This window comes from Notamacropus eugenii, chromosome 6 (assembly GCF_028372415.1).
Source record: "Notamacropus eugenii isolate mMacEug1 chromosome 6, mMacEug1.pri_v2, whole genome shotgun sequence".
Taxonomy (NCBI): domain Eukaryota; kingdom Metazoa; phylum Chordata; class Mammalia; order Diprotodontia; family Macropodidae; genus Notamacropus; species Notamacropus eugenii.
In genome coordinates this window covers 231,977,118-232,003,744 of record NC_092877.1, presented here as the reverse complement: position 1 = coordinate 232,003,744, position 26,627 = coordinate 231,977,118, and the positions used below count along the sequence as shown (strand labels likewise).

The following is a 26,627-nucleotide window of genomic DNA, read 5'->3' as shown; positions in this document are numbered from 1 at the left end:
TTGCTCTCCCACTTACAAAATTCCAAAAGTCTTTTAACTTTGGTTTTGCTAGGAATTTATTCAGTCCCATATTTTTCCCTTTATCTGTTAGACTTACCCCAAACTGATAGAGGGATATTGAAGCCTCTTGTCACTAATGTGTCAGTATCTATGTCTTGTAGCATAGATCTTTCCTTTCTGAATTTGGAGAGTATAAGTATATTACTGATAATTTGCCATCTATGGCTCTTTTCAGCATAATGTAGTTTCTTTGTTTATCCCTTTTTATTTTTGAATGTTTGTTTTTGCTTTGTCAGATAGAATGATTACAACTACTGCTTTTTTGGATTCACTTGATGCATAGTAAATTTTTTTTCTCATCTCCTGAGTTTTATTTTGCAAATGATTTTGTTTTGAAATGTATTTTTTGTAATCAACACATTGTATGTTTAAAAAAATCTAATTTGTTGCTCTTTTTTTGTTTTATTAGATTATTCCATTCACATTTAATGTTATGAGAGTTTGGTTTATATTTTCTTCCATCAGTCTCTAATATTAGGCATTTAAAAAAAGTTATTAGTCCTCTATCTACTTTATCTTATCATTTTTTAAGGTGGCCCTTTTTCCATTGGCTCCTCCTACAACTCCCCCCACCCTGATCCCTTTTCCATGTTTGTTACCACCCTTTTCCTTTGGGGTTTTGCTTATTAGTTCCTTTTTCTCATCACTTTTAACTAGTTACACAATTCTCTCCCTTCCTTTTTTCTTTTTAGTGAATTAGATTCCCCTTTGTTCTCCTTTACTCAACTATTCCTATTTACTAGTTTTTAAATGTTCATTTTTATGACTCCAAAAATAATTTCACTCTTTTCTTTATCCATCCTTTCTGTCTACTCCATACCCCCTTCTCTGCTTTGTGACTCCTATAATTATCTAGTCTCTCTCTATTTGCTATTGATAATATTTAATATAAATTTTAGACTTTAATAAGGGCCAAAGTTTGAATTAAGAAGAGCCTGGACCTAATTGTTCCCTTTGTTTAACTTAGAGGACACCTTTTGATGTCAGGCAAACAAATGGGACCTCCTTACCAGACTCTTCTTCTGGCATCTTAGTGATAAGGAAAAACACAGATACCTTGAGTTGTAACTTCAGCTTTGTCAGCTCTGTTAAGATACCACAACTTCAAAGGCCTGTTTAGGACAGGATGTCTGTAATCTGGGTGATGGGACTTTTTCCTTATCTTAAATCACAGAGACATGCTATGGAAAGAAGATGCCCATAGCTTGGGATCATAAAACCCAACTGATGCTACTTTGCTTTCTCTGCAGTTACTCTGTGGATGCTGCTGTACTGGACTGTAACATCTATTTACTCCTCATGCATTTCTGTTGTTTGAGGTGTTTGAAAAGCAAACAATCTCTTCAGTTCCATTTTCCCCTAACAAATGTTTCAAATGACTCTTCATTATTGAACATCTATCTTTTTTCATTTGTGGTTAAGCTCAGATTTGCAGGGGGGTCACCCTGGGCTGTATCCTGAGCTCCACTGCTCTTCAGAAAATATTATTGCATTCTATCCTGTGTTTTGTGGTGGGTGCAGAATAGTCTTGTATTATTCAAATTTCCTTTCCTTTGTATTTGAAGGTCTTTGTCTTGATTGCTTGTGGAACTTGTTTCTGAACTGAATTGTTAAATTTAATCACTAAGTCTTCTGTAGTTTGCAGCCTTTTTTTTTCTTTTTTTCCCCTGGCAATGACCCATAAATTCTTTAAATTGGTATTTCATTTTCTTATATTCAGATGTTTATGTATTTTTCCCCGCATTATAGTTTTAAAGTTTTTTTCCTTCTGTCTTATTCTAATGGGAAATCTATGATCCTTAAGTTGTCTCTAAGCATCCTGTTTTTTGAGATTAGTATGTTTTGCTTGTATAGTGAACATATTTTCTTTTAATGTCATTGTTTTCTGCTTTCCTTCTTCTAGGTTGTCCTTCACTTCTACATATTCACATTCCCAATATGTTCTCTTTTTTTCCTTTGTGAGACTTGTCATTGCAAATTCCAGGTTTTCAATTTTGCTGTTATTTTTGCTATGTGGGCCACACATTTTGCTTGCATCATCATTTTCATTTCTATTTTGAACCACTTAGGAACAGCAAGTTCTAGTTCCATATTTTCCTCACATTCCACAGGGCCTTTGTCTCATCAGGTGGGGTTTTTTTTGCAGTATTATTCATGGATGTCTGAACTAGTTTTCTGGATCTGGAGGCCATATTTCCTTCTTTTGTTAACGTTTTCAAGGTTTCTGAGTTTTCTTCTTACTGATATTTTTAGTAATGTCATTTAATTTTCCCCACTGATTTTTCCCTATTTCTTATTTTCTGATTCTGTCCCCTGTGATGGAAGGTTGGACACTGGGTAGAGTTCATCAGCCTAGGTGCTCTGCCCCAAGTGAATTGGATAGACAAAATGAACTGGCCTAAACTCTTTCCCTCAAGCTTAGTGGAATGTTGTATGGTCCCTTCCCCCTTCCCTTTCGATTAGAATGTGAAAAAAGCCTCATCATTATCAAGTCCCTTCAGATTATTCACCTGTAGTTACCTTTTCATTTTTCTCTACACTTCTGTATTTATATTTCATGGGTGGAGGGGGGAAGATGGCTGAGTGGAACAAAACAGTAGAGCTCAATTCTACTCCACCATTACACAACCCACTCAATAAACAACTCACCCTTTTGATAAGCAGTAAATATGATGCAGAACCCTTTAGAGATGAAAGTGAAAGTAGGCATAAGAATTCCTAGATAGAGGAAAACAAAAACTGAGGTGAAAGAGCAAAGGCTTCAGCTAACAATTGAGAACCTCAGAGACTAAGGTAAAATTGAAAGATTTCATTGAAAAAAACAAGAGCAAAACTTTTTACCAAGAAAACACACGTGTACGTGTGTGTGTGTGTGTGTGTGTGTGTGTGTGTGTGTGTATGTGTGTGTGTAAGCACCTTAGCTCAGGCTGACAGTTGATTAAAAAAAAAAGTCCTCAACTGCCTCAGCAGGAAAAAATCCCTTGAGGGACTAAAGTGAAATGGATAGACTTCAGGTGTTAAAAAAAAAGACCTCAACTGAGTCTCACCCTGGAGGGAATCCACTTAACTAAATATTAAAGAAAAGGCCTACATCCAAAGGAAAAGGCTTCAACTAAGGTTGATTAAAGAAGAGAACAACTTTGGTGTCCTTTGTGAAGGAAAAAGCCCAAAGATTGATCACTGGGGTGAAGGAAACTTGATTTGGTCCCTAGGGTAGGGAAGACCTAGAACTCAGCTCTTAGGGTCCCCATGCTTGGAATGCCTTCCTTATGCATCTATCTCATAGAATCCCTGTGTCCCCCAAGATTCAGCTTCCCTTCTACAAGATACCTTTCCTGAACCCAACTGGCTAGTGTCCACCTTCCCTATCTTGTAATTTAAAACTTTGTATTTATTTTGATGGTGGATTCGTGAACCTCTACAGTAACTGCTAGCAGAGTGATGGGAAATAGAAGGTTCTAAGAAACATACAGTTATACTGTTAAGGCATTTTAATTAGATGGTTAGCATTCTCAATGTGAGATCATTGTTCAATGACCAATAAATATATCCCCTATTGAAGAATATGAATCATATGACCCTTGACATTCTAGGTTATAAATGAAACCAGGAGAAAGAATCTGTGACTAAATGGAAGACAAGTTCACAGGTATTTCTGGGAGAGGCAAAGAAAGGAGTTGGCATAGTAGGTTTTATCATAAAACCTGGAGGCAACAAGAGATAGTATTTCCTGGGGCATTTGGACAACATGTATTTCAGCACTAATTGACATTTTTAAAAAAAGATTTCCATGGAAATAACTGCAGCTTTTGTGATGGTTTTTGAGAATGAGGCAGTAGAGAAAGTCTATCTATGAAGAATTTGATAAGTTCCTCCAAATTAAAATATTATGTGCTCTGATGCTATGTGACTTCAATGTAAAAGTGGAGAAAAGTGAAGTTGAGGAGAAATACATGGAAAAGCATTGTTCAGGAAAAATGCATGAAAGAATATAAAGAATTGTTTATGGTACAGAACCCTTATACCTCTACGTCATGAACACTTTCTTCAAAAAAAGGATTGTCAGATGGTGGATGAGGCAAGTATCAAGTAACCTATCAAGAATATTAAAGAAAAGGCCTATATCCAAAGGAAAAGTCTTCAACTAAGGTTGATTAAAGATGAGTAAAAAATCTTTTCCCATCAAAGAGTCGTTTTTTTCATTCTTTATGACAAGTTAAGGGCAGTGGAACCACCACTCTTGGACCCCAATATCATAGTCACAGATGTATTATAGAAGAGGGATACAGATACCTATGATACATTTGTGAGGGCATTCAGAGAGTCTGAGATAAAAGATAACGCTAAATCCTAATTAGGATGAATAATGAATCCTAGGACCACAATATTCAGATTCTGACTATTCAGCATTATAATTATATGTAAAATATGGTGATGGGCTCCATACCAATAGAAATATGAAGTGAAAAAAATTTAAAATAAGTGTATCTATTATCATAATAGCAAAGGATAAGAAAAATATATTAGTATAAAAAGAAAAATAATATAAAAAGCAAAATTTTAAAAATAAAAAAATTATTGAATATTTTGCTTAAAGATAAGCTTACACTGACAATACAATGAAAAATAATTGTTATCATTTAAAATACTTTAGCATAGACGGAAGTGTCTTTTCTTTTTTTTCTCAAACTTCACACTTACACTGGTAGGTGCAGAGAACTTTATCCACATCTTGGTGAATTTGAATGCTCACATTCTCATACACCAACCCAAGTGTAGTTGGATGACCTGGGGTATTATTTACAATCAGTAATTATTTCAATGTGATACTGCTGTCTTGGCAATACTTTTCAACAGCGAGGCTAAAAAAACTTGAAAACCAGTTTTTGAAAACAGCTTTAGTCATCCATGCTGTCTTACGTGATCATCCAAGAACTTCATCCTCTCAGAGTTTGAGGATTTTGAAACTAATAAATAAACATTGGTTTTAATTTAAAATAACTTTCTTCATTACCTTCCAATAATGGAATTAAAGCAATCCTTAGACACTTTAAATCCAGGTTGAGTTATTTCTTTTCTTTCTTTTTTCTTTAAAAAAATTTTTTTTTAAAGAAATCTAAGTTCCGGAAGTCATCCTTTCCTAGAATAAGCCTATTTGACCCACATTAAAAATCTGTTGATCAGTGTGTCCATCTTCTTAAATTTTCTTTAAAAATTAGAGTAATTAGTTGTTGCATCCTCTTCTGCATTGACTGCTCTCCATGTAATTTTAACATTATACAACTATGTCTGATTTTTAAGGCCACTGAACCAACCAATACTTCTGCACCATCCACTTCATTTCCATTTTTTTCCCACTGCTTTAAGTCAACTTGAAGCTTTTGTCAGAATGGTTGCTCTGTCAAGAAGAATGTTTTGTTTTTTTTTAAATTGCAATCTTCAATCCATACAGCCAAAAGACACTTCATTTCTATCATTGTAACTTTCTGTTCCTTGTAGTTTGCAAAGTACAAAAGCTGATATGTGTTTTATGATATTATACCATAGATTCAGACATTTTAACATCTGGTTCTGTTGTAGAGTTACCATGTTCACATTCATGCTGCTCAATTTATATTAAATTAAAAAATTAATAACAAACCTTTTCTTAGGCACTGGTAGTATTTCCATCTGAAGCAGTCTTCTTAGTTTTCATTTTGTTAAGGATACAAAAAAACCTAATGCAACTTTTGATGATATTATTTGAATTTTAAAATAATATTTTCTCTCTAATCCCAAACTAAATGAAATGGATAAACATGAAATAATACATAAGAGATGTTAGTAGTAGGTTCTCCTCAAGTTTGTAAATAAGGTCCTCCACTTGTCTTTATGGATTTATTTCAAATTATGCCTTGGTATATTTATGTTCTGTCTTTTTGTTCATCTGTAATTTTTATACATTCTGCTTTCCCTCAAGTATTTTTTCCTTAATAATTTTGTACTAAAAGTTAGACATTCTCAGGGTAAGAATTAAAGTATTTATTTGTGACAAAATTTATAAACATTAAAGTGCTATATAAAGAGTTATTCTGTATAAAGCAGTGGCATGAAGAAATCCATCAGTTTCAGCAAGCTTGATTTTACATTTTAAGACAAATTGTTGCACTTGTCTTTGCTATATTTTAAGTTGTGTAACAAGAATTTGAGAAAAATATTTTTGTTCCAATAAGGAGAAATATGACTCCATAAGAAAGGGATCTATTCCTTAAAATTTTAATAATGTGAATATTAGGAAAAGAGGAAGCAATTTCATTATTGTACCATATCATAACATGCTGGACTGTATGCTGAACAGTAAAACTACTTTTAAAGTTTAGCACTGGTTTTTCATAGACTATATTAAAAAACTGATTTTTTAAAAATATAAAACTCTTCATTTAGCCAGATCAGTGATTTATTGGATAGATTTAATTTCTGAAGTACATACAAAAATAAATTAAAAAAAAATAACATAGGCTGTGAGAAACTGAAATAATTGCAAAGTTTTTTTTAAAGTCCAATGATCATGATCAAAGGTGAAGATAATGTGTCAGACTTTGAAGGAGGGAGGGCCATTCTTGGGTATAGACACGCCTCACTATAATATTGTTTCCTCTTACTTTCCAGTCCCAATTTGTTAATTTTCAAAATAAATTTCCAAATTAAGACTTAGTCAGGTCTAAGTATGATTGGAGTTATTTTCAGATTTGTTTTTCACCAGACTTCACATTTCATATGATACTTTTAATGATGAAAACGCCTTCCATCGCTGCAAACTAGCACTTTGTATTTTATCACCTTAGGGAGTTTCCTGGGACATCACAGAGATAGTGTGCATCAGATACAGGGCTTGAACCTTGGAGTTCCTGAATCTGAGGATATCTCTGTATTCATTACATCGTATCACTTCTATTTTTTAAGGAAAAGTTTTTGGATGTGTTCTTGAAATGATGTGATGTTTTGCTCAGACTATGTCAATTAAATTATAAATGCCATACGATGTAACTAAATCTGGATAAAATTTATTAGACCAATACTTACCTGGTCTAGGTTGGACAGACTGTTTGGATCCTGACTAAGGGCCTGGTATTGGCCTCTCAGTCTATCCCCAGCTGCAATTTTCCTGAATTTCTTGAGATCCACCACATATAAGGCACTGAAAAAGAAATATTCCTTAGTCTATATTGTTATTATTTATAAATATGGAGTTTGCTTGGGTCTAGAGATTCTAGGACCTCAGTCTTTTAAAAGCTTTTCTTTGAATTCAGCTGGATTAAATAATATCTTACTGTTTTCTCTGCTGTGGATAGAGCACTAAACGTTGGGGCAAGAAGACATGAGTTCAAATCTTGTCTTACATTTATTTGCTACATTGCCAAATGACTTTGAGCAAGTCATTTCACAACATCTCTGAGTCTTAATTTTTTCAACTGTAAACTATGTGTGTGTGTGTTTATGTGTGTGTGTGTGTGCATTTGTGTGCACACGTGCGAGCATGAGTGTGTACTTGATAGCTTCTAAGGTCCCTTCCAGTTCAAAATCTACGATCCTATTACCTATGGGAGTATATATACTCATTGAAACTACAATTAACCAAAATTTCCAATAAGGTTCCATTCTTATAAATGGAAAAACTAAGATTCAAGGCATCAGTGTCACTGAGACCATAGAGTGGAAATTCAAGTGACCTCATGCTTATTCTAACATTTATTCAATAGTGTATAGTGAGAATTTGCTGATGATGTAAGAGTATATTTTTCCCCATAAATTTCCCAGTCAACAGAAAAGTCACTAACTGAATAAATAATATGCTGATGAAAGATTAAAAACTATAATTTCTCTTACCTGATATGGTATTTTCTTTTTACTAGATGGGAAGCCCAATATCCTGATTTCCAGAAACGGTATCCATCCATTTCAGTTCGACTATCACAAAACGGTGTGTAACCATATGGTGCACCACCAAGATCAAAGTCTCTGAGCTCTTTTAGGTCTGTTCTCACAATCTAGAAAATTAAAATTTTTTAAAAAATCTGTTGAAGATTATAATAAAATGCTGACCCTATAAATCTGTACTATAAATCAGCTTGTGTTAGAGACCTCTACAAAGGAAAGAACTAAACTTTCTTTAAATAGCATGTAGCTTCAGTTTTGACAAATATCCTCAACATCCAATCTGAGTCAATTAAAATATCTCAAGAGATCAGAGATGGAAGGACCTCAGAATCCATGCCTGAAAAAGAGTCCCCTCTACAGCATCCCTGTTAAGTAGCCATTTGGTCTCTCTTGACTGGGAATCTGGTACTCCCAGAGATGGCTCAGTCCCTTCTGGCAGCTTAGGGGATTATTTCTTACATCAGGCTTCAATCTGTTCCTTCACAATTTCTAATCATTGTTACTATGGCAAATGAATTCTTAATTCTTCTTTCTACCATGTTATTTTTTAAAAAACTACTTTAACTTTTTGTTACATTTTTAGTTCTGAACTGTCTCCTTTCTTCTTCGCTATCTAGCAGTACAGAAGGTCACTATTTGACACAAATTAGATAGGGAGAGGTGTGTGTATGTGTGTGTGTGCATGTGTGCGCACATGAGTGTATGTGTGTACGTGTGTATGTGTGCATGCATGCGTGCATGTATATGTGTGTGTGTGCATGTGTGTGCGTGTGTGTATGTGCATGTTTAAGACGATACTATGATACTTCTATTTATAAGTTCTTTCTCTGGAGGTAGATAGCATCTTCCTTCATAGGTCCTTTGTGGATGCTCTGGATATTTATAACACTCAGAATAGCTTAGTTGCTCACAGTTATTCTCTGAACAGTATTTCTGTTGCTGTATACAATGTTCTCTTGGTTCTGCTTATTTCATTCTTTATTATTTCATACAAGTCTTTACATATTTTTTCCTAAAATCAACCTGTTCATCATTTCTTGCTGCATAGTAGTAGTATCCCATCACAACCACACATCATAACTTATTTAGCCATTACTCAACTGATAGACGTCCCCTCAACATCCAGTTCTGTGCCACCACAAAGAGAGCTCCTATAAATATTTTAGAACACAAAGTTTCTTTACCTTTTTCCTTGATCATCTTAGGAAACAGACCTAATAGTTTTTTAGCTGGGTCAAAGGGCATATACAGCTTTATAACTCTTTGAGGATAATTCCAGAATGTTCTCCAAAATGGTAGGATCAGTTCACAATTCCTCAATAGTGTATTAAGGTCCCAATTGTAGACATCCCTGCCAACATTTGTCGCTTTCCTCTTCTATCATTTTAGCCAATCTGATAGGTGTAAGATGATATCTCAAAGTTGTTTTAACTTGCATTTCTCTAATCAATAATGACGTATAGCATTTTTTCATATACCTATATATAGCTTTGATTTCTTCAATGAAAAGCTGCCTGTTCATATCTTTTGACGATGTGTCAATTGGGGAATGATTCAAATTCTTATAAATCTGACAAAGTTTTCTATGTATTTAAGATGAGACCTTTATCTGATAAACTGTATATAAAAATTTCCACCAATTGTCTGCTTTCTTTCTAATCTTGGCTACATTGACTTTCTTTGTACAAACCCTTTTTAATTTAATGTAACCTGAATTATTCATCTTATATCTCATAATGCTCTCTCTCTCTCTCTCTCTCTCGTTTATTCACAAATTCTTCTATCCATAAATCTGATAGGTAATAAGTTCTATGTTGTTCTAATTTACTTATGATATCTCCCTTTATATATAAGTCATGTATCCACTTTGGCCTTATCTTGGTAAATTGTGTAAGATATTGGTTGATACCCAATTTCTGCCAGATTGCTTTCCAGTTTTTCCAACTTTTTTTTTAACCAAATAGTCAATTCTTATCCCAAAAGATTAAATCTTTACATATGTCAAACACAAGGTCACTATAATAATTTACTCCTGTGTAATTGTATGTCTACTCTGTTCCATTGATCTACCCTTCTATTTCTTAGCCAGTACCAGATGGTTTTGATAATCATCACCTTATAATACAGGTGGTGCCGGTAAAATCTGGTACTGCTAAACCTCCATCCTTTATATTTTTTCATTAATTCTTTTTGTAATTCTTCACCTTTTGTTCTTCCTAAAGAATTTTGTTAAGATCAGGAAGAGCAAAAACAGAGAAATAAAACTATAGACCAACTTCACTAATGAACATCGTTATAAAAATTTTAAATAAAATGCTTGTATGGAGATTACAGGAATATATCACAAAAGTCATACATTATAACCAGGTGGGATATATGCCAGGAAACTGGACTTGTTCAATAGTATGAAAACTATCAGCCTGATTCAATAACAAAAACACCAGAAATCATGTGATTATTTCAAAAGATGCATAAAAAGCTTATGAAAAAATTCAATATTTATTCCTATTAAGAACACTAGAAAGTGTAGGAATCAATGGAGTTTTTAAAAAAATGATACATAGTATCCATCTAAAACCATCAGCAAGCATTATTTGAAATGATGATGAATTAGAATTCTGCCCAGTCAGATCAGAGGTGAAGCAAAGGTGTTCGTTATCAACACTATTTCTCAACATTGTACTAGAAATGCTCGTTATAGTAATAAAACAAGAAAAAGGAATAGGAGGAATAAGAACGGTAAATGAGGAAAAAAGTATCATTACTTACAGATGATATATGGTATACTTAGAGAATTCTAGAGGATCAAGTAAAAATTATTCAAAATAATTAACAACTTCAGCAAAGTTGCAGGATGTAAAATAAACCCACAAAATCATCAGCCTTTCTGTTTATTAACAACAAGTCTATCAGGAAGATGTAAAAGGAGAAATTCCATTTAAAATAGCGTAGACAATAAAAACTATTTAAGAGACTACCTGTCCAGACAAACCAAGGAACTATAGGAACACAATTCCAAAATACTTTTTACACAAATAAAGACATCTAAATAATTGGAGAAATATTAATTGCTCATGGGTAGGATGAACCAATATAATAAAAATGCCAGTTCTACCTAAAGAAATTTATCTGTTCATTGCCATATAATCAAACTACAACAAATTCTTTTATAAAGTTAGAAAGACTAAAAACAGAATTCATCAGGAAGAACAAAAGGGTAAAGAATAGCAAGGGAATCAGTGAAAACAAGGTATGAAGGAAGGCAGCTGCTAGTGCTAAGTGGTGATCACCAAGACAGTCTGGTGAGTCAGTGGAACAGAGGAGCTATACAACATACAGCAGTCAGTGACCTAGGGTTTAGGGCAGGTAGGTCAAACAGTGGATAGAGTGCTAGGTCAGAAAGACTCCTCTGCCTGAGTTCAGATCTGGCCTCAGACACTCTGGGCAAGTCACTTAACCCTTTTTTGCCTCAGTTGCCTCATCTGTAAAATAAGCTGGAGAAGGAAATGGCGAACCACTCTAGTGTCTTGCCAAGAGAACACTAAATAGTGTCACAAAAAGAAACAACCAAACCCAACAACCTATCCTATTGCTTGATAAATGCAAAGATCCAAGCTTTGGGGACAAGAACTCATTATGTGACAAAAATTGGTGGGAAAACTGGGAAACAGTTTGCCAGAAACTAGGAACAGAGCAACATCTTGTACCACATAACATGATGAGGTCAGAATGGGTATCTGGTTTAGACACGAAGGGTGATATCATAGACAAATTAGGGGAGCATGGAAAATTTTACTAATCAGATCTATCACTCAGGGAAGAATTTATGACCAAATATGAGATAGAGAGCATTATGGGATGGAAAATGGATAATTTTGGTTACATTAAATTAAAAAGGTTTGGCAGAAACAAAACTGATGCAGTCAAGATTAGAAAGAAAGTAGAAAGCTGGGAAAAATTTTTTACATCGTTTCCCTGATAAAGGCCTCATTTCTCAAATATATAGAGAACTGGGTCAAACTGATAAGAATATTCTCCACTTGATAAATGGTCAAAAGATATGAATAGAAAGCTTTCAGATAAATAAATGAAAACTGTCTAACAGTCATGTAAAGAAATATTCTAAAATAATTACTGATTAGAGAGATGCAAATTAAAACAACTCCGAGACACTACTTTATACCTATATGACAGGAAAAAAATGACAATATTGGAGGGAATAAGGAAAAATTGGGACACTAAGGCATTGTTGGTAGAGTTGTGAACTGGTCCAACCATTCTTTAGAATGATGTGGAACTGTGCTCAAAGGACTATAAAACTGTGCAAACCCTTTGACCAAGCAGTCTCCTGACTGGATCTAAGAGAAAGGGAAAGGATCTATATGTACAAAAATATTTACAGCAGCTCTTTTTGTAACTATAAAGAATTTGAAACTGAGAGGATGTCCATCAGTTGGGGACTATCTGAAGAAATTGTGGTATATAATTGTGAAGGAATGCTATTGTGTGATAAGAAATGATGAACAGGATGTTTTCAAAAACAAGCTGGGAGACATATGAAATGATACAAAGTGAAATGAGCACAACCATGTGACATTACACACAGTAGTTGCAACATTACATGATGATCAATGGTGAATAGCAGCTCTTTTAATATGATGTGCTGTTGACTTTTTTTTGTCATATGGCATTGGTGCTACTGGACAGAATTCCTAAACAAAGACAGAATGGCTGTAAGGATGGTAAGCAATACCATTAAACATCATGCCTTATTTAGATAAATGTTTTTCAAAATCTTCAGTGATTCACAATGCATGTTACCTTCACTTCTTACCTGATCAGCATCAACAAAAATTATTTTGTCCACAATCAGTGGAAAAAGAACATCAAGGAAAAGAATCTTGTAACCCCAAATGATTCTTTGCTTCTCAGTTTGTCGATGCAGCCAACGGGGCCATTTATACTGGACTAGCTCATACTGGAATCCATATTCCTCAGCCATGTGAGGAATTATCTCCTACAGATAAAAATTCAAGCAAGAACTTTGAGTACAATAATTTTGCCTCAATGATAAAAACTTCTCATTAACTAGGTATGTAGGTTTAAAATGAGGGATCTTTGAACTGCTGCAATGTATTATGCTCCGCTGGACAGCTAGGTGTTGAAGTGGATAGAGCAGTGCTGAACTCAAGTCAGGAAGACTCATCTTCATGAATTCAAATCTGGTATCAGATTTGTATTCTGTATGACCCTGGGCAAGTCACTTAACTCTATTTACATCAGTTTCCTCCTCTGTAAAATGAGCTGGAGAAGGAAATGGTAAACCACTCTAGTTCTTTGCCAAGAAAATCCCAAATGGGGTCATGAAGAATCAGACACCACTAAAAGGATTTAACAATAAAATTATGCTCCATGTCTAAATATTATTTTTCACAAAATTATTCCTATTCATAAGAAATATAAAGTGTTTAAACATGCAGTCCAACTATATAGAGTACACAGAACATTTTGGAATAACCATAGTAATTTTGCTACATTTTTTAACACACATTTCTTCACCACATAACTCTAGAATTTCCCAATTATGTTGAAGAGGTCTTATTCCTGGGACAGACCAGTAGTAGTTACTGAATTTCCTTGGTCATGCTTTGTAAAAAAACCTGGGTTCTTGGGGGATGGTTATAAGAAGGAAAGAAGAGGAGAACGAGTGAGGTGGGCAAGTAAAGAGATTGGAGAAGCTGCTATTTTGCTCTCTCTCCTGAAGCCAGTAGGCAATTACTGGTTATTTTGTTTTAATTTAATCTCTTTCCGCTCTAGTAAGAACAAAGTACATTTGGGTACATATGAAAGATGACTAAAGAACATCTTTGCCTTTAGCTATGAAAGTAATTAATGATGACAAAGTTCCTGAGGAACTTCCATTATTAACAATGGTTTCTCTTTCAAAGTAGAAGGGGAAAAAATGAAGGGTTTTGGGAAACTATGGAGATCACTTCAAAACTGACGAGGAGTAGGAAAATAAAAAAGGAGGGAGAGTCATATCAGCAAAAAGAGTATTCATGAAGATTGATTAATCACCCACTCTAATGAAAGACACTATACTAGATGCCAGGAAAAGAGTGTTACTACACAGGCCTTGACCGCAAGGAATTTATGGTTTAGTAAGCAACCAAGGAAACATTTATACAAATAAATATGAAGTAGATTGTAAAAGCCTATGAGATACAAAAGATCATTTGCATTATTTTTGTAATGCAGTTGAAAGCAGACTTTTACCCAATGATTATTTTGGCAATTAATGCCATAATAATGTACTTAATAAAAAAGCTTTTAGTAGACTGTACCACATATTACATGGGAAACAGCATGGCATAATATATAGAATACTAGATTTGGATCAGGAAAAGTTGGATTTAAATCCCACCATTGATATTTCAGCCATGTGGCCTTAACTTCTCCTTTCCTCAGGTAGTTCCCTACCATGTATTTACAAAGTCTTATATGTGCTCTATGTATTATATTCTACATTACTAGAGAATGTTCCCCCATTAGGAATTCTCTGACTTAAAAAATCATAGATTCTTTCTTATATTCTTGGTCTTTAAAATATCTCTCTATTCTATCATAGAGTGGTTGGCTAAAAAAATAACAACCGATGACAATGAATTAAAATATTTTAAACTAGTAACAAATTACTCCTACTAAATCTTACTCTGTAGTCTGAGCATCACGTAGAGGTGATACTAAATTTATAAAGGCCATGCATGTGGAACATAAAGATTCTTGTCTACAAGCTCCCAAAAATCTTTCACAGAGATCCACTTAATATTCTAGGGGCTAACCTTTGCATCAGTGGTCTCTAAAACTTTTTATAATACCCCTCTTCTATCAGTAAAACAAAATTTGAACATGTATCACAATACTGGGTGTGACCAAAGTTGAAACTTTTAATAGCTTAAAATTATAACATGATAATTTATAAATTATAGAACATGTTACTGTACTAACATATTATGGTCACCCGACTTAGGAATTAATAAATGAGATAAAGATGATACAAGCAGTATTTAAATTTTATTTATTAGTCATACAAAAGCCTTTTTAACCTCTCAGTAAATAGGAATAATAATAATATTTTAGTGAAAACTATATTATTAAACAAGCTTCACTTTTTCCTTTTAAGAAAAGGCTATGTCCTAGGGGACCGGGAAGGTTTGTAAATAATACTTGTTAGTAATTAATTGTTTGGTCTATTTGATCAAGGTAGCCAAGCAGGATAATTTCTTGCTCTTTTTTTTTTTTTAGCTAAAACAAAGAGAAGACACATAATACAAAAGCTAAATGAGAGGTCCTATGGTTAGGGAGCACAGCACCTGTTCAGCAGTAATAATGCTTCTCTGTGAGTAGATATTCACCACACGAAATTCAAAACCAAGAAAAAAGTAAATGATTTTTGATGTTTTCAGTATAAATCCAATATTGTAATCAGTAATGAAATTATATCCTAACTCTTTGTGCCAATCACTTATTTATACGCATTTTTTCCCAAAAGGATAAAATTTAATAATATTTCCTTCAACCTGATACCTCCACTAAAAATCCAAACTTAGTTAATGACAATGTAATAGTCATTGTAAAAGATAATTTCTAGTTCTGTTTAATATATGACTAATTGCCTATAATGAGAGAGCCAGCTTGGCTGGACCATAGAATACTGGCAAGGGAGTAACGTGTTATAAATAAACCCATCCATCCATGTGTATACGATTTATCCAGTGTCCCAGGCAAAACAAAATGGGCAGATGGGGCTCTTTCTTTCCTGTCACTGACCCAGAGCATGGAGCCTGATTTTGGAAAGGCGTCTTTTACAGCCATGAGTTGATCTAAAGGGAAAGGGATAGACATGGCAGGGTGCGGGGAGGGTCGGGTCTATGCAGCTGCTCCTGTAGGGGTTCAGGGTCTCAGGTTACAACTGTCCTGAAGTGCCAATACCAATGAAATTTGCACAGCCGCAACAAAAAGAGGAATGGGGGACTGAGTGTTGGATGGTGGTGGATGAAGAATAGGTAAGGTTGTGTTAGAGAGAAATCCCTCTGAAAACCAAAAATATACACATGGCACACTTTTAAGTTTAATTCGCATTAATAACATTTTCTCCATTGCTTTCTTAAGTCCAGACAATCAACAAGATCTGATTGGTAATGTTTTTCAGTTTCTGAGGTATAAGTTTCCTCACTGAAAATTTAAAAATTGGCTCTTGTGAACCTATACAAGGTGTTTCCAGCACTCCGCTGGTTGATTTAGCCGGTCCTTGCAACCATGGGCTCTTCGGAATGGTGGCACAGTTTACCCTGCTCTAGATCTTCTCGCTCTTTGTACACAATCAGACTCACTTGTCTTCTGGGCATTACTACTTTCTGATGTTATTTATGTCTCCTTCACAATTCTTCACTCAAACCTACTCATTCCTATACGCAGAAGGAAAACATTAACACTGTTTTTAAGGGAAGGAATCAAGTGGCTCTCATTGTCCTAAACATTCAGTTCTTCAGAGACTCTAGTAGCTCATGAGTCATAGCCGTTTAGCATTTCCAATAAAATGACACAAGAAGGTAGGCTTTCTTTCAGGATGGAAGCTCAGGATCATTAAAAGTCGTGTTGAATTTTCCAAATGCAATCTAGCTTGTTCTATCCCTATCCAATTCTGGATGAATTCCTTCTGTAGTGTCGCCCCAAGATAAACATATTGATGGACCACCTTTATGGCCTGTCCATACAATGGCATATCATAGTTCGGACAACAAACATCCTATTAATTTTCTTCTTATGCTTTTGGGTAATAATAGACCTCATTTAAGAAGGTTTGCAAAGTACCAGGCTTAAGAGAACCAGCACAATATCATCTAAAAGCAAGACTCTCTGCTGGACATTGTGCATGATACCCTTGGCTACTATATGTCTCCTATTAATGCCTTGCTTTATATTAATAGAGTCTTCAAATCAAGTTACCTCTGTTGTAACATCTTTCAAAGAGTCTTATATGATATTAACATATACACGGGAGACACCTTGTTGGAGAGCAGCCTATAAGATGGCATTTTGCTCTACTGAGTCAAATACTTTTTATACAGTTAACAAATGACATCTTATATTCTCCATAATGATAGGTCCTGCTGTAGACATAAAGCCTGCCTTTCACAAATGATATTTTATCTTCCTGTACCTATGCTAACGATGTCCTTTTTTAAAGATTTATTTTCTTTTTATTTAAAATTTTTTTTTTATTTTTCCTTTTTAACACAGTTCATATCACATAGAACAATTCCAACTTTTGGTCAGGTGATTTTTTTTTAAAGCATTTACAGTATAGACCACAAAAGAATTTTTTTTTTTTAACATTAACCAACTGAGACACAAATAGTAACTATATATGCTAACTTCACAGGCCCTTGACCTAATTGTCTCCACACTATTACTAAGAATTAAAGGACCCTAATTTATTGTTGTTGGTCTAAGTCCTATCCCTAATAGCTTAATTTTAGACTTAACCTCAGATGTTCCCCTACCAATAATCTATAATCTAATAGATCTGATATTAAGCTTACAAACCTTTTGACTATAGGAAATTGCCACCAATACTAAAGACATTGCAGGGATACAATATCTCCCCAACTTCATGTCATTTCCAGGCAGGAATAGATTGTCAACTTGCGTTCAGTCAGGCTTAAAGTCTGCCAGGTGTCAGTGGGGAAATTGAGCCAGGAGAATCCTACCTCAGCCCAGGCTGAACAGTCGCTCTCCCACCCTTCCCATGAGATTATGTTTTGCAGTTCATATCAGCATCTCACAGGCTTACTGGCATCATGGATTGGAGGCTCAGACAGCCTTTCTTGCTATCCATACCTGGAGTTAGACTCAGAACAGTCAGTTAATAATCCCATAGAATCTTAAAATAGCAAGTTCCAATGACCAGGTTTCAGATATGATTATAATTTCACATTGGCTAAGGAACATCTTTTAAGGCAAGTCTTAAGTGCTTACATGCCTTTCTGTACATGTTCCAGTTCCTGATTAAACAACAATCATAAAATCAAATTTACCATTAAAACCTTGACTTTTTCATCAATGCCAAATTTTACTCGAGGTCACCTGCTTCTAGGAAACTTAGACTAAAATTGTTTTCCCCAAACTAAAGATGTCTCTGATTTAGTCTCAGTAATTAATTCAGTCAATTGTTTTAATACTAATTGCTTTTACATCACTTTGAAACATGTCCAATTTTTCTTCTCATCTCTCTCCTCCCCCCACCCCCTAATAGCTTGCATTCTGATTACCCCGTCCCTCAATGTACCTACCCTTCCCTTATTCACATCTTCTCTCTTTTCTTGTAGGGCAAGATAAATTTCTATATCCCCATTGCCTGTGTTTCTTATTTTCAGGTTATATGCAATAATAATTCTCAACATTCATTTCTAATACTTTGAATTCCAACTTCTCTCCTTCCCTCCCTATCTCTACTGAGAAGGCAAGTAATTCAAGACAGACTAAATATGTGTCATTTTGCAAAAGATTTTCATAATAATCATGTTGTGTAATACTAATTATATTGTCCTCTATCCTACCCTATGCCTCCTTATTTTTTATTACCTCATTTGACCTTATCCCTTCCCAAAAATGTTTATTTCTAGTTACTCCCTTCTCCCATTTGCCCTCCCTTCTATTATTCCCCTTGCCCCACTTGTCGTCTCCTCCCCAACTTTCTTGTAGTGTAAGATAGATTTTCATATCAAATTTAGTGAGCATGTTATTCCCTCCTTAAGCCATATGTGAAGAGAGTAAGCTTCACTTTTCCCCTCTCACCTTCTCCCTTTTCTCCTCCATTGAACAAGATTTTTCTTATCTCTTTTATGAGTTGTAGTCTGCCCCATTCCCTTTCTCCTCCCAGTATTTTCCTCCCTCACCCCTTAATTTTTATTTTATTTTTTTATGGATATCATCTCTTCCAATTCAACTCAACCTGCACTCTCTGTCTATATGTATGTATGTATGTGTGTCTGTGTGTGTATGTGTGTGTGTGTGCGTAATCCCTCCACCTACCCAAATACTGAGAAAAGTCTCAAGAGTTACAAATATTATCTTTCCATGTAGGAATGTAAACAGTTCAGCTTTAGAAAGTCTTTTATGATTTCTCTTTCCTGTTTACCTTTTCATGCTTCTCTTGATTCTTGTGTTTGAAAGTCAAATTTTCTCTTCAGTTTTGGTCTTTTCATCATGAATGCTTGAAAGTCCTCTATATCACTGAATGACCATTTATTTCCTTGAAGTATTATACTCAGTTTTGCTGGGTAGGTGATTCTTGGTTTTAATCCCAGTTCTTTGACTTCTGGAATAACCTATCCCAAGCCCTTCGATCCCTTAATATGGAAGCTGCCAGATCTTGTGCTATCCTGATTGTATTTCCACAATACTCGAATTGTTTCTTTCTAACTGCTTACGGTATTTTCTCCTTGACCTGGGAACTCTGAAATTTGGCCACAATATTTCTAGGAGTTTTTCTCTTTGGGTCTCTTTCAGGAGGTGATCAGTGGATTCTTTCAATATTTATTTTGCCCTCTGGTTCTAGAATATCAGGACAGTTTTACTTGATGATTTTATGGAAGATAGTGTCTAGGCTCTTTTTTTGATCATGGTTTTCAGGTAGTCTCAATTTTCAAATTGTCTCTCCTGGATCTATTTTCCAGGTCAGTTGTTTTTCCAATGAGATGTTTCATATTATCTTTTATTTTTTTTCAAACTATTGGTTTTGTTTTTTAACTGCTTGGTTTATCTCATAGTTATTAGCTTCCCTGAACTTGATTCTCTCTTTTAAAAAACTATTTTGTTCAATGAACTTTTGAACCTTCTCCTTCATTAGCTAATTCTGCTTTTTAGAGCCCCCTTCTCCTCACTGACTTTTTGGACCTCTTTTTCCAATTGAGTTAGCCTCTTTTTAAAAGTGTTATTTTCCTCAGCACTTTTTTGGTTCTCCTTTAGCAAGCTGCTAATTTGCTTTTCAAGCTCTTCTATTGACTGAGACCATTTTACATTCACTTTGGAGGCACTGAAGGCAGGGGCTTTGACTTCCTCTGACAGTATGCCTTGTTCTTCCTCATATGAAAGGATGGGAGGAGACACCTGTTTACCAACAAAGTAACCTTCTATGGTATTATTTTTTTTCCTTTTTTTTGGACATTTCCCCAGCCAGTTACTTGCCTTCTCAATCCTTTGTCAAGAGGAGGGTCCTATTGCCCCTCCTTTCCCCGGTACCATGTTCAAGGCTGAGATTCGACTCAGCTGCTCCGTTGCCCTGGGCTTTGGGTGGGGGCAGGGCCATCACTCAGGACTGAGGTGTAGATCAGCTGCTCCCTACTGCCAGAGGCTTTAAGGTGACCTGTCTGGACAATGGGCCCAGGTTGCTCCCCAGCCACTGTAGTTGCCTGCAGCTTGCTGCTGCTGCTGCCACCTTAGGCTATTGCTAGAGGAACACTGTTCGCCTCACACCGAGCTGGAAAAACCTTCCCACATTGACCTTTGGAACTTTCTTTGTGGCTTGTGGGTTGAGGGATCTGGGACCCTCGCTGCGGGGAACTCTGCCCCAGAGGTCTGTTCAGGTCCTGTTCCTCCCAGTGACATGCAGCCAGGGTTGGGCTCCACTATGCCCAGCATCCTATGAGACAGACCTTTCCTATCAGCTGTCTGGGTTACCTTTGTCTGGAAACCTCTTTCACTCTGTTGTTCTGTGGCTTCTGCTGCTCTAGAATTTGTTGAGAGTCATTTTTTACAGGTATTTTTTGGGCTGTGGGGGAAGTGCTAGAGTATATACGGCTTTCTACTCTACCATCTTGGCTCCACACCGTAAAGATGTCCTTGACATTAAACTCATTATCTCTGCTAAATCCATCCCTTCTCATAACCTTCCTATTTCAGTCAAGGATATCACCATTATTCTAGTCATCCTAGTTTGTAATCTAGAAGTATCCTCAGGTTTCTACTCTTTATTTACTTCCTGATCCTATCAGCTGCTAAGAGTATTACCAGTTCTATCTTCTTAACCTCTCTTGCATATGTCCCTTTCTCTCTACTCACACTACAACTATTGTAGTTCAGGCCTTCCAAACTTTTTAGCTGGATTATTACCATAGTCTCTGAAGTGGTCTCCTTCCATTTAGTATCACCCCTTTCTAATGTATCCTCCATTTAGCTGCAAATTGATTTTCCTAAAGCATAGGCCATATCATGTAATTCTCCTACTCAAGAATGTCCAGTAGCTTTCTATTGCCTCTATATACAAACTTACCTGTGTGGCATTTAAAGTATTTCATGGCTGGCTGTGACATACATTACTTGACTTATTCAACACATCACATCTTCATCATGCATTCTAAATGCCAGTCAATCTGGCTTGCTTACTGATCACCACACACCTCAAGGGTAATAATGGAAAAAAAGTAGGAAGGAAGGGGAGGATTCCTGTTTATAAGTTCTAGATCTCAAAGTATGTTACAGTGTGGTAATCATTAAAATGACTTGAGTACCAGTTTAAAAAACAGAGAGGTAGATCAGCAGAACAAATTAGATACATAACATAAAGAAGCAAATAAATGCAGTAGTAAACACAGTATTTGCATAGTAAATGCAAAGACTCCAGTTATTGGAGAAAAGACTATTTAAAAAAAAAAACTGCTGAGAAAATTGGACAAAAGTGTGGGAGAAATCAGATTCATAACAACACCTCACACACTACATGAAGATAAGTTCCATGACCTTGATACAAAAGGTCATATCATAAACAAATTAGAAGGTCAAGAAGAAGAGTTTATGACTAAACAAACATTAGAGAGCACTGCATAAAGTAAAATGAACACTTCTAAGATAAAATTAAAGTTTTTGCACAAACAAATCTAATGTAGCAAAAATTGGGAAGGGAAATAGGTAACTGGGAAAAATCTTTACAGCATATTTCTCTGGTAAGATCTAATATTCAAATTACATCAGAGCTGATTTAATTTTATAATATTAAAAAGGCATTCTTCAATAGTTAAATAATTAATTAAAGGACTGGAGCAGGCAGTTTTTCAAGGAGGACTGTATTTTAAAAATGCTCTGATTCTCTATTAAGGAAATGTAAAGCAAGGTTGAGTTTCCATTGCATACCCACCAAACCAATAAAAATGGGAAAAGATGAAGGTGACAAAAACAAGCGCATTAATGCATTGTTGCTGGAGCTGTGAATTGGTCCAGCTATTCTGAAATCTGGAAGCGTATCATAAAAGTAACTAAAATGTGTATACCCTTTGACCAGCTATGTCATTACTAGGCCAATAGCCTAAATATATTAAAAAAGAAGAAGAAAATGATCTATATGTACAAAAGTATTTACAGCAGCTCTTTTTAATGGATACCTAAAACTGGAAATAAAGGGAGTATCCTCCCATTGGGAAATAGCTAAAAAAACTGTGGAAAATGAATTTAATGTAACATTATTGTGCTATATGAAATGATGAAATGGATTGTTTCAGAGGAAACTGGGAAGATGACTATAAAGTAATTCAGAGCAAAGTGAACAGAATGAGGAATACAATTTACATAATGATAACATTATAGAGAAAAACAACTTTGAAATACTTCAGAATTTAGATCAGTGCATTGATAAGTCACAAGTCCAAAGAAAAAAATACTTTCTAACAGAGAAGTCATGAATTTAAAATGCAGAAAAATATGCATTTTCAGAAATGGCCAATATGGGCATTTGTTTTGCCAGACTATGCAGCTATGTGTTCAGAGCTTTATTTTTCAGTTTTTTAAATTTGCTCATTGAAAAGGACAGATTAGTAATAAAAAGAAAAGAATGCAAAAGATATTTATAATGATAGACTATATTTATTTCAATATAATTTACTGCTGTGTAGTAGTGTTCTATTTTAAAGCTTAGGTACTGAATCACACTGTCAGAGATGAGTAGTAAAATACACTTCATCACATTGCTACTAAAAAAAGTATTTCAATGCACTGCCTTAATGGGGTAGGACTGTTATTGGGATAAGTTGGGAGCATTTATTAGAAAAAAACATGTTAAGCACACAAGATTTAAAGTGGATACCATTTGTATTTTTAGTTCACTGTGTTAAATATATGCTTATATGTTTTCTTTTGTCTCAAGGCTTAGGCTAAAGAGCCAGACTTGAAGATTCACTGAAAACTGGTACTCAGGAAGCTGGTAAAACAATGAGCTTTACCATGGGGGCACAGCAAGAAAAAAGCAAGCAAAAAAAATCATACAAAAATACATACAATGGCAAAGCAAGACAGATAGAGGTTTGGTCCCACAGATGCAAAGAAACTCATCTAAATCAGGGAGGGGAGAGGTATATAGTGGTAAAGCTTTCAGTGAGAGTACATGCTGAGAGTAGGGGTCTAAGCAGGGAAGTTTTATACCTTAAAAATAGACTTAAAAATGGGCTTGGTTGAGAACAGATAATCAGTGTTAGATGTGGGAGGGGACATTTCTAACTAGATCCAGATTTGGTGGGGATATTCTCCAGGTTACTTTTCGATACCAGATTTGGGTAGGAGTAGGTTCCTTATTGGGACCAGATTTCAGGTGAGAGTTTGAGTTGGCAGCTGGAGATGCCAGGGATAGGTGTGGCTCTCAGTTGCCACAGCTGGCCAGGAATCCATCCATTCAGGAGGTGTGATCAATTAGTTGTTTGACACAGGGTCAAAATGGGTCAGAACAGAGGACAAGTACAAACTGTCTGTCATTGCTTATGTTTCATGGACATTAGGATCACTTTGCCCAAGTGACTTCATAGTGGAGTCCTGTCATTTAACTATAATATCAAACAGTATGTTTAAAAAATCACAATTATTTTACTTTGTAATACAATAAAATTTAATAAAAGGAAATGTCTTGCACAATGGCAAACAGTAATCTCCTATCTACTAAAAGCTCGATTAATGTTTATAAATGTTCTCAAAACTATTTGGCATTTGGCATATTTGCCTCACTTTCTGCCATGGTAGAAGAGGAAGATGGCCATAAAAAAATTCTACATTTTTCTTTGTTCATGGGTTTCTATGGTAAAAATAAATTCATCAGCAGGTGGCTAATCTGTTGGTAATAAGCCTCTAAACACCTAGCTAGGCTGATCTGGGATTATACTTGAAGCCTCTCCAGGAAATACAACCTCTTATATCTTGTACTCCAGGGGTATAGTCTTTGAGAACCCAGGGTTATTTTCATTACAATGAAGAACCACAGAAGAGGATTCTTTACACAAAAGCTAAGTTAATATTCTAAAAAAATGGTCTAATCATGGGATTCCCTAGTGAAATGTCTTTAGTGGCTCTCTCTTGTGTCCAGGATAAAATACAAACTCTACATAATCTGGCTTTGGCCTACATTTCTATTTTTTTTTCATTTTGTGCCCTTTCATACTAGTTCCAATCAAAGTAGTCTACTGTTTAGCTGTTCCCTGAATTTGTCTCCCATGTTCCATCCTGTATCTTTACACAGGCTGACCAAAAATCTTCAATTTATTCTTGTCTCTTAGAATTCTTTGTTTCCTTCATGGCTCAAACCTGAGGCCACCTTTTATGGAAAATCCTCCCTGGTCCACTGAGTTTTTAGTGCTTTCTTCCTCCTCGTATTACCTTGTATTTACTTATATATGTATATGTTCTGTTCTCCTAATGAAGTGAAGTCTCTTTGAGGTCATGAAATGCTCTTTTTTTGTCTGTTTACCAAGCATAGTGACTTACATAGAGCAGATTTTAATTGAATATTTAAAAAATATTTATTGAATTGAATTGAATTTAGTTACTATTTAGAACAGCAAAAAGCAGCATGCACTCAGAGAAGCCAAAGGAGTGTGGGGATAAGCACTTGGCTGTGGTGTATGAGTACAAAGGCTACGAATATTTCTGCCACTTATTAGTACAAGACTAACTCATGAAAAATTACCCAGAATTACAATTACTAACTGTGTCTGTGTAAATTATCTCCACAATCCAATAGTTTTCCTCATCCACTGATTGATTATTCTACAGTATTCCTTATGTAATGCAGAAAATTCCTCTTATACTGCCTACCATGTTATTTAAAAATAACCTGACTTCTGCTGTCCTTATCCTTTAAATTTCTTTTTATGTCAATGTGCATTGTAAATAAACACCACATAGCAAATATGTCAAGCAAGAATTTTTATGCTAAGGAAGCACTGAGATCTCAAAATTGATTCCCAGTGGAATAAATAATCACTTTTGAAAATAAAATTATGAATTAAATTTATAGTAGTAATGATCTAACATATCAACAGTTTTATTCTACATTGTCTTGAATTTTTCTATCAGAACCAAACACTTACTTTAAATGTTGGAGAGAGATAATTTTTCAGAAACCAGAACTTAACAGGAGTTTCTGTGTGGCGTAACACAGAAAGCATCATGACTCTGTAAGAGAAATTGGGTTAAATCCAAGTTACAACAAAAAGCAATTGAAGGTCAACATAACTGTCAAGAATTTTCTAGCTTTGTTCTTTTTTCTTCTAGTTTTCAGGTATATTAATGGTATTCATTATAAGCCCTTCATTGACAAAGGTTACTCAACAGACTAAAAATTTTCTCTAAAAGTCATGGTTGACAAATGTGCAAAAATATTTATAACAGCTCTCTTTTTGGTGGCCAAAAACTGGAAATTAAGGGGATGCCCATTCATTGGAGAATGGCTGAATAAATTGTGGTATATGAATGTAATGGAATATTATTGGGCTGTAAGAAATGATGAACAGGAAGAATTGAGAGAGGCCTGGAAGGACTTACATGATCTGATGCTAAGTGAAAGGAGCAGAACCTGGAGAACTTTGTACACAGCAACAACCACAGTATGTGAGCAGTTTTTCTGGTAGACTTAGTACTTCACAGCAATGCAAGGACCTAAAAAAATTCCCAATGGACTCGAGGCAAAATGCCTTTCACACCCAGAGAAAGAACTATGGAATTTGATTGCAGAATGAAGCAGACCATTTTCTTTTGGATTATATTTTGTTTTATGGTTTCCCCCATTCATTTTAATTCTTCTATGTAACATGACTAAGGTGAAAATGTATTTAATTGGAATGTGTGTGTAGAACCTATATAAGATTATATGCTGTCTCAGGGAAGGAGTAGAGAAGGAGAGGGCAAGGAGGGGGAGGGAGGGGAAAAAAATCTAAGAAATATGGAAGTGACCGTAGAACACTGAAAACTAAGAAAATAATTTAATTTTAAAAAAAAGGAAAAAAAAGGCATGGTTGACCATTAGTTGAGTAATGCGCCTACATATGTATATGCATATACACATATATACATACATACACATAACTAACACTAGTTTTGTTTCAAATAAACACATTAAGAATCAAATCAGAAGACACAACTACAAGTTGAACTGAATTAGAGTTTCAGCACTATCACAATGCGATTAACACTAAGTCTTAAAATGCTGAACCATCCACATGAATTCTCTCTACCAAGGAAATCTTTGGGTAATTATATTTCCCCGAAAGATGTCTATCCTGGTATTTACAATGGGAAAATATGTCTGGAATAAGGAGTCAGAGTATTATGGTACA

At 35.1% G+C, this 26,627-nt stretch overlaps 1 protein-coding gene across 7 annotated transcripts in view; it reads right to left on the bottom strand.

Moving 5' to 3' along the window:
• Positions 1-26,627, bottom strand: part of UGGT2 (UDP-glucose glycoprotein glucosyltransferase 2) — a 245,734-nt gene that overhangs the window by 20,039 nt on the left and 199,068 nt on the right. For 4 of the 7 annotated variants that reach the window (XM_072622097.1, XM_072622098.1, XM_072622101.1 and 1 more), the window contains 4 exons: positions 25,383-25,467; positions 12,812-12,994; positions 7,927-8,087; positions 7,123-7,237 (listed from right to left, as the gene is read on the bottom strand). In XM_072622097.1, the coding sequence (XP_072478198.1) occupies positions 7,123-7,237; positions 7,927-8,087; positions 12,812-12,994; positions 25,383-25,467 (544 nt within the window). Of the gene's footprint in view, positions 1-7,122; positions 7,238-7,926; positions 8,088-12,811; positions 12,995-25,380; positions 25,468-26,627 lie in introns of those variants that run through there. The other 3 variants (XM_072622102.1, XM_072622103.1, XR_011969897.1) reach the window with 2 other exon arrangements.